The sequence below is a fragment of the Perna viridis genome, chromosome 13 (assembly GCF_037379345.1).
Source record: "Perna viridis isolate PV_CMFRI_1.1 ecotype Kerala chromosome 13, ASM3737934v1, whole genome shotgun sequence".
NCBI classification, from domain to species: Eukaryota; Metazoa; Mollusca; class Bivalvia; order Mytilida; family Mytilidae; genus Perna; species Perna viridis.
In genome coordinates, this window is record NC_142457.1 from 11,288,233 (window position 1) to 11,298,048 (window position 9,816).

General features: G+C 30.3%; 1 protein-coding gene across 9 annotated transcripts in view; it reads left to right on the top strand.

The window, feature by feature from the left end:
* Positions 1-8,970, top strand: part of LOC148599566 (electroneutral sodium bicarbonate exchanger 1-like) — a 77,994-nt gene extending 69,024 nt beyond the window's left edge. For all 9 annotated transcript variants that reach the window (XM_088559101.1, XM_088559098.1, XM_088559097.1 and 6 more), the window contains one exon: positions 181-8,970. In XM_088559101.1, coding sequence (XP_088415227.1) covers positions 181-430 — 250 coding nt within the window. In that variant the 3' untranslated portion in view covers positions 431-8,970. The remainder of the gene's footprint in view (positions 1-180) is intronic.
* The last annotated feature ends 846 nt before the right edge of the window (positions 8,971-9,816 follow it).

A 9,816-nucleotide genomic window follows, 5' to 3' on the forward strand; every position in this document is an offset into this window, starting at 1 on the left:
GTTAGAATTTTTATGACCCGGTAAATGGTTTTACCCACAGACAACATACAGTACCTGAAACACACATAAAAGTTTAATCTACCATTGAATTAAGTCAGGTTCTTTAGATATAAACTGGTCAGAAAATGTTCTTGATTAATTTAAAGTCGTCAGATTTACAATGTATTCACATTTTTTCAGGAAAACTAAGAGACGATCTGATAAAGAATCTCCAGATGAATTACCCACAATTCCCAGTGAGTCAGAGGTCAGAATAGTAGGTCATAGGTCATCAAAGGGCAAGAAAAAAGCCAAGAAGACTCATTTCTATATTGATGAAGAGGAAACTGATCAATTGTTGGACAAAGATAAGTTGGATAAACCAGTCACTATTGTCATTGACCCTCCTAGTGATTCAGGTTCATTGAACACCAAGGATGATTCCTGTTGACCTTGAACTGTTGAAATATTAGATTGGTGTGTTTATAGAGCTTAAAGTGATTGCATATGTTCTGATGAGAGAACATGTAGGATTTAGATGTGTATGATTCATAGATCAAAGACTACATAAATAGTATTATAAATTTACGGCATTCATGCTAAAAATAGAATTGTGAAATTTTTAAGGATGTGTTCCATAAAAAAGATGTTCATTTATTGGATATGTTCTGTTAATAGAATTGTGTGCATAGGCATAGAATGCATTTGTTGATTGTATATGTGTGTTTAGAATTATATCAAATTATTTGAGGTAACTTTTTGTGTCTATTTTGTTTTTATGTTAGATTTTTACCTTTGTCTGTTGAGCAGAAAAGACATCATTTTAAAAAAAAAACAGGTAGAAACAAGTGTGAGTTAAGTGTGATTGCTTTGTTAGTATGTACATGTATGTATGATTCCATACTTAAAATAGAATCAGGAAAGTTATCCATAGGTCATTGTGCCAATGTGCTGTACAGTGCTTTATATTCAAGAGCTCTACTACCGGAAATTCACTTTAGTTAAGAATGCACAAAGAACACTATGCTTAAGCTTAAGCACTGTTTAGTTTTGTAATTCAAGGGGATGATTCTGCAGGGGAGTGTATCCATTGTTCTAGCCTTCAATATAATGGAACATTTGTCAGAATATTATACAGTCTCTATGAGTTATATTTCTTGTTGATCAATCTTTTTGTGACAAGTTGGTTGTCTTAAAGTTAGGTGTAATAAGAGGCTGGCATACTCCTTGTCCAATACAAGAGTGAGGTTTTGCTCATGAAATAAGCATCAGTTATAGACTTGAACATTTTGATATGTTGCTTGAGTGGAAATATGTGAGTGTGCCCACTTTGTACCGTTTAATGTTAATTTTTTGTATTGGTGTATTATTTTTTTTATTGTGAACTGAAATTGAAAGTACTTACAAAGGCACACTGCAACGGGTATAAATATAGTATGTATTATATAAAATATATGAATATATGCTAATGTAAGTAATCTTCAAATATTGCATATAATATTTGAGCAACATTAATAGGGAATATATTTTACTGCCTTAAATTATTTGTGTTTAAAGAAAGTACATGTTTGTAAATGTGCAGTTGATGTTTGTATTTATTTCAAATTATGTAAATTTACGACAAGTTTATTTTTGTTTTTTTGATAAATCGATGCAGTGAATCTGATGTTAAGGAGGAAGACCTAGGGTATGGGACACAACTCTTAAATTCATTGGAACATTTCTATTCAGCATTTTACATCAATCTTATGTAAGCATCTAATTAACTTGGATTCATTTTATTCTGCTTCAAACAAAAGCTTGAGAGGCTTTGGTGTAATTGAATATAATACAAACATATCACTGATTCAATGAGTTATGTCCCTTACCCTAGGTCTTCCTCCTTAAGTCCTGTAAAAACTCCTTTAAAATTCTGAAATTATTGCATGGCATTTAAGTGTCAATCCCTGTAGGAATCAGGCAGAAACATGGTATGAAAAAAACATCATTTTGATATTGTAATTTGACTATTTGTACCTTCAGAATCAATAGTTAAAAAATTTTGTTTGAAATTGAATGCTAAGAACACTTGATGTAATGAACACTGGACTGATAGATATATATATTTAAAAGTGCAAACAATTTCTCTCTAATTTGGCATTTAAATGTCAGTTCCTGTAAGAACCAGGCAGTGCTTGAAACATGGTATAAAAAACCCCATCATTTTGATATTGTAATTTGACTATTTGTACCATCAGAATCTAGGAAAACAGACAAGATTTTCCATATCATACTGGACCATTGATTAAAATGTCATTGAAATGCACTGAAAATGAACATTTAAAAGGTAGATAACTCTGTCAAAAACATCACTTTTCTAACATTCTATTGAATAATTTCTGAGCAAATCCAATGATACAGAGGTCAAATAATGGTCTTTTCATATAGAGAAAATATTTTTGAGTAATATTTTATCGTCAGATTGGTGGGGTTTTGACATGCATGTTTCTGATTTTTCACATTTTGCCTGATTCTTGCAAACATGCTTTAAAATATTGCAAAAATGTGAAATGGTTGAATTCACAACTTTTTTTTTAAATTCCATTTTGATTGTTTCTTTATGAGAAATTAAATTTGCATTTTGCTTTCATACAACAAGTTTGCAATAATTACTGCATGCAATAATTTCAGAACTTGCAGAATATTTTGCTAGGTTACAGACTGTACTGGTTTGATTTATCCTTGGTGTGATAACTTGGAACTTTTACCACAATAAGTCCCATTTATTTACAAGTTCAATCAAATTTTAAGCGTGTAGAGTTAGGTATTATTATTTCCTTGGTTTTACTTTTGACAGATTGAAATGAAATTTGTTACATGGCTTAAGACTAGAAGTTAAAGGTCAAATAAATTTTATGTTGAAATTAGAAACACTGGTTTAGAAGTTTAAACTTTGGGCAGGGGCATTTGTTATACAGGATTATTCCCCCTTAATTCTCAGCATTTGGAAATTTACTTTCATGCATTATTTTGTTCCAAGAAATTACAATAACCAAGGAATAAATATTATTTAGCCTAAGTTAGCATTTTTATCAGGGAAAGTAGATTTTAGTGAAAGATTTTTATCAATTTTTGTATAATTTATATTCTTAATTTACAATTATATTATTTCTGCTTCAGTGCTAAGTTAATTGCTTGAAATCCGTCTGCAGCTGTTTGGGTCTGTCTCATTGATTGTTTATTTATAGTCCCAAAATAAGGCCTAAAATTTTCTGTGTTTTCTGTAATCTCATCATTGATGGAACAACTTGTCAATGGTGGCCTTTGGCTGATATTTTCATCCCAGTGGGATGGTTGTCTCTTTGATATATACACCAAACCTATTCTTGTTATATTTTTCTTCCTTACTAATAGTTGAAGAATTCAACAAGATTTTTCATTTCATTGTGTAAATCCATGAACTTTGTTTGAAAATAAACATTTCCTAAAGTCAATTCAAATTAATGTCCTGGTTCGTAGGTCCTCTCTTGTGTCTTTTAAGGGGTAGACCTAGGGTAAGGGACACAACTCTTAAAAATCATTGGAAAGTTTGTATTCAGCATTTTACATCAATCTTATGGAAGCTAATTAACTTAGATTCATTTTATTCTGCTTCAAATGAAAGCTTGAGAGGCTTTGGTGAAATTGAATATAATACAAACATTTCACTGATTTCATGAGTTAAATTTCTTATCATAGGTCTACCTCCTTAAGGTGCTTTATTATCTATATTATCATGGCCATATCAACATTAAAAAAATACGAAACAATGCTTCCCTCATCATCCCTATTCTGGTTGAGAACAATGTAAAAAAGTGACTTTATCAACTTTTAAGGAGATTTTCCCCTCCAAGACTAGTTTTCATGAGAAATGGCCTGACAACCAAGAAATTACTTTGAATGGCCTAAGATGGAAAACACAGACACTTTTTAGGCCAAAGAGCAGTTATTGAATGAATGACGAGGACATTTTGATGTCATCTCTACATTTTTGTCATCAGACTTCGTTGTTCATTTCATGAACTGTTATCATTCAGCTCTTATTCCTTTGTTATTATTTATATGAATTTTTACATTTATGCATAATTTAACAATCCCTGTTTTGTTTTGTGCAATAGAAATGCTTTTTTTTTTCTTTTTTTGCATTTATTTATAAATCCAAGCTTTAATAATTAAACCCTTTATTTCAAAGGACATGCTAATATGCCAGTGAATAACCAGATCAGGTTTTATTTTAGTTAGAGATGCAACTAACTACCAAATAAAATTATTTTGTGAAGAGGAAGAATAACTGGAACACTATTTTTATTGATTGGTCTGGAGACTCTGGAAGCCGCAAAATTGTGTGCAGTAGTTACAATTATAAAGTACATATATTTTTTTCGTTTTTATTTTTGTTTCATGTGATTTCCAGGATTTTTTTTATTAACCTGTTTAGCAGAGTAGTTCAAACATTCTTAAATTAAAAGAATTTTTTTCTTATTTATTGACAGTAGATTTTTGTAACTTGATATTTTTCAGTAAACCGAAGTCTATATTTGGTAAATTTATTTGCCATCTGTGGGTAGACAGGCCCTTTCCTGAATTTTTATAGGATGCTGGTTATTGATCAACTATTAACTATTGCTGTTTAGTAACTAGTTTTACTTATGGAAATTATGGTAAATTTAGATATATCCATTTCTTTGATGAGCCCTATTTCTTTTGACTAATCTATTGAGATCTTGTGTGGTGGGATGATTATATTGTTGGATAAACACTGGACCCCACACTTGACCCCCACTCTGGTCCAGAACTGATGGTGGGTATGAAACATTTTATTGTGTGTAACCCATCAAGATTGGGTATGAATCTTTACCCCAGGGTATTGTTTTAATTTGCTTCCTAAATATTTTAGTTGAGGTACACTACGTCATAATATAATCTGAAGTATTAATATTGTTTTCTCCTTTTTCTCAAGAGTTTGTATTTTGTGAAGGCTAAAATTAAATATTAGTGATTTGTGATAAATTGAAATATAAATGTGAACATTGTTTTATATGGGTAGTTTCTGTCAATTGTTTTTTACTCTGACAATGTTTGCAGAAATTTTAGGGGTACATATAATTGGATTTGGTAATAAGTCCTGAATAATTGGACTGTTGCATTGATATTGGGGAGTATTATCCCTCTTAGAATATACATGTATTACATAGAGCATATTTCACTTGCAAACTAATTTTCGCCAATATTGTATTTTATAGAAAAGATGAAATTTTTGTATAAAATTGATAGAGTCATAAATCAGAAGATATTGGTATTAATTACACTCTAAATTTTGAATGCTTTTTATAGAAAGTATGATGTTAATTTCTTATAAATATATTTTTTTTATTTTGTATAATTGCAGAATCTATGGTTTAGTTCTCATGTTCATTTTTCTCTTATAATTTATAATTATCAAAAACATTTTTGTGATCCATAAAATGATAACCTCACATGTCCAATTGCAAGTGTTATCTCTACACAGGTGTGAGTGTCTTTGGTTGTCAAAAATTATTTTTGCACTTCATTAATGTTTTAAGAATCTCAAGTGTGGACTTGTTTCAGTGTTCATATATTAAAAAAAAACTCATATATTACCTGTGAAATATAATGCCATGTATAGATGAATATTATCATTTTTTTTTCAAGTAAAGATCATTTGGTTTTATATTATTCAGCAACATTGCAGGTTATTTCTAGTATATAAAATGTCATATTAAAATATCAGTGTTCTTGTACCTCCAAATTCATCTTTGTATAAAAACTAAGTATTTATCATTCATTCAATTTTGGGTAATAAAGAGACATGTCATCCAGGGAAGATCCAAAATTTATAAAGGAGGATATACTAGGATATCATATTCTCAATTTTGCCATATTTTTCCATAATATTATCAAAATTTTCTGATAAAATAAGCATGTGTCCATCCCTGAAATCCCCCTAGATCCATCACTGCTTCATAACAGGAAAAACAAAATGTTCCCGTTTTACCTTTAAATAACCATATTTGAGAACACCTCCAGGTGCTATGTAAAACTGATGTTTCATAAAATAGAAATAAATATTCTTCCATAAAAGTGAAAACATGTTATAATGACATTTTTAATTCTAGAAAATTATTCTTTAAGTTTTTGCATTAATTTACCAACAATTTTTCACATCATTTCATCACTCACACCTTTCAATTAGTCCCTAAATCCATTAGATCTCCAGACCCCTGTGCCACAAAACTTACATAAGTCTGTGAATGTTCTTATATGTTTGTGATGCCATCAACTTCAAGACTTTGATTTGAGTTAACATTGAAGTTAAGCATATTCTCAGACAAGTATTTTTCAACTTTTGTGGCAATGGGTTCAGATTAATAGCTTTAGCTATACTCGGCGTCACATAAATAATATACTGTTAAAATTTGAATAAAAATATTTTCTACGACTTTATTGACACCTACCGTCGTTTAAATTGTCTTAAATGACTTGCTCATTTGTTTAGCCAAACGGCTTCTCCCTAAACAAGTCGCTTATCAGCTTAAATCATGCGTAACAAATTCTTACGGGAAAATCCCATACTAATATCCGCAATGTTGGTTTCTACGGGACGATTTGTTTACAAACGACGTTCGTAAGTTCCCGTCAAACTCCGGTGACAATCGTCTGCTTGATCAACTTCTCAATATTGTACGTTGTTCGCGTAAAATAAATCCGAGTTATCCGAAATAACGCTGAAATGCATTCTGGGTTCTTCGGTTTTTGGACAAACCATTTAAACGTAAACAACATCTCCTAGCAACCCGATCACTGTAAATATGGCAGACTTTTTACAATGTAAATATTGGCACCGAGAATTAAAATCTGACCGGAATTATTTTTATTCAAATTTTAACAGATGTTATTTATGTGACGCCGAGTATAGTAAAAGAAAACATTCTATACCCAATCACTACGAATTTGTATAGCATTAAATAAACTTATCCATTTGATCATAGTTAAAGTTTGTATAATAAGTCAAAATTATACAGCCATTCCCTCCAATTTTCATGATAGATATATATATATGTGATGTAGTTAATACATTCAATGGTATGTTCATTATAATATTTATCTCATATTTAGCATCAGTGTGAAATATCAATTAAAATCATACTTTTGTTATTCTGTAGTCATAATTACCTTCAATTAATTCACTATTATCTCCATACTTCCATCTTTTTATAACTTGATAAAACAATTACTGGTGTGAAAAAATAGGGCAAATCAAATTTTTGTCAGCAAATTTAACATATTTTTTGGTGTTATTTGATATATTCTATCTAAGGCTTCCGCCATTATATTAAAATTTCAAACAACAAGGTCATGCCAAATTCATTGTCATATAGCTTATAAACTGAATAGTGTCAGTCCTGAACACTTTAACAGAACATGTCAACTACTGGGTTGGCAGTTTATTTTTTTCTGTTCGATTCCAACCTGCTGTTATTTTGTATATATCATTTTTGCCCAAATTGAAAATCACTAAAGTAAACTAAATACTTTACGTTAATGACCTCGAACGAATTGTACTAGTTTATATAAAAAAAAATTAACTTCAAACTTTTCAATATTTTGAAAAATTAGGAGAGAAAAGGTTTGTTAACACTTAAAAGTCCTTTAGATATCATATAATCATATAGAATTTGTCCTTCGGTTAAAGAACATTACTTTAATGGCATCTGGTCATCTCTACAAATTCGATTATGTTAAAATAGTCTACATATAAAGAGAATAATATTGACAGTAGTCATTTTCTCTGATATCACAGTGACTTTGGAACAAAATTGAAACAATATAATTATTAAAATATTTTGGGCACATAGGTATAACTTCATGAAAAAAAAACAATACATGTTTTCCTAATCTCACCAATGCAGTTCATCACTTGCAGAAACATTGAGAAATGCTTATGTGTCAAGAAATGTATAATACTGTTTTATGTATTTGTTTCCAGAATATATGTTTTATTTGATTACATGTCCATGTAAAAATCAGGCAGGCCCAAAGATAATAATGATTTTTCTTAAGTACTGTAGATCTTTTTTTATTAATGAATTCAACTCAGCAATATTCCTTGTACATATAAGAAGCTGGTGCATTTGTTCTGTTTCACCATATCCATTCTATTTCCAGTAAACCATCGGTGTTTACCTTCAAAAACTCTAAAACGTGTGAGACCTCCCTCAAAGTTTTCTCAAAACGGGAGATTTTCCTAATTTTTTGTGTATGTGTGGTGTTTTGAGCAGAATTTATTACGATATGAAGCTAAAAATCAATTTTATAAAATGGAGAAATTTCCGCAAATGTGACTAAATCTCCTGCTTTGACATTGGCTTATAAGCTGAAGAATGTTAAATTTTTCATGAACTGCTGGAAGGCTTCTGCCTAAGATAGGGCACTTAACATCCATGATTATACATAATAGTCAAGAACTAGAATTGGGATGATATGTTTTCAATTTTGATCTTGCTGCATAAATTTTTGGCAACATCTACTTATTTTATAACTGTATGAAAACCAATCTTACTTAGTTTGCTAAGTTCTATTATTTGTTTCAAGCATGTTTTAAGTCGTGTTTAATGGAGTTGAGTAATAAATAGTTCCGCAAAAAAGAATAACTACACCTTACAATGACTTGTACTCTAATTATCCCCCACCTGAATGAATATTACATGGAATTGTACTTGAATTATTTTATCGATCCATTCAATAAAAGGAAATCACAATCATGATGACGATTATCTGTTTCACCAGCATTTGTTTTTGTGGCTATATATAGACATGATGTAATATAATTTCACGGGTTTTGATAGAATGCTGGGTGTGAATTGACAGTTTAGTTCTGTGATTTATATTCATAATTTAGGCAGTGATTTTAGAATATTGCTTTATGTTATCGAATAAAATTTTATGACACAATTTTGTCTTAATTCAAGAATGATTATTCAAAACTAAAAAGTAATGAGACGAAAAAGCAACGCTTTACTTGTGTGGAAGCAAAGTACACAACCAAGTCTCTTCCAAATTATTTAACCCATTCTTTCTTGTATCAACATTGCCATCATTCTTGCCACAGTAAATGCTTTTTTTTTCACAAAGTGGTATAAATTTTATGTGGAATCTTAACAATTCAAATGATATGTAGAAAAAAAAATGATTAGTGCTGTAATATAAAAATAGGAGATGTGTAATGATTGCAAATGTAGCAGTCATCCACCGAATACCAAGCAACAAACGATTAAACTTCTACATGTCACCCTACGGTCTTCAGTGGTGGATGAATGTCTGGTCATTTACTATATATAAAAAAAGTTCTGATGGAAAAACACACACAAAACCGAACATACTAATTATAATGTTGCAATATGAATAACGATCCAAAAATATCTTGGCCTTCATTATGATTATTGTCTGTGTTGAAATTTTTTAGATAAACTGTATTGAAACAACTATACCAGTTTGATATGATATTAATTTTACAAGTAGATGTACATCATGGCTGAATATGTTGCGTCAGTACTTTTCCGAACTTCTGTTTTACCTGTATAGTCATTCATTTTGCCTCCATGGCCCTTTACATCATTCTTTAATAAAATGTATTGGAATAGCTATACCAGTTTGATTTGGTGTCAATTTTACAAGTAGATGTACATCATGGCTGAATGTATTGTGTCGATACTCAGAGTTTTACTTCTATAGCTATTCATGCTGCCTTCATAGCCCTTTAACATCATTCTTGAACTGACAAAAGCCGTTAACAATACA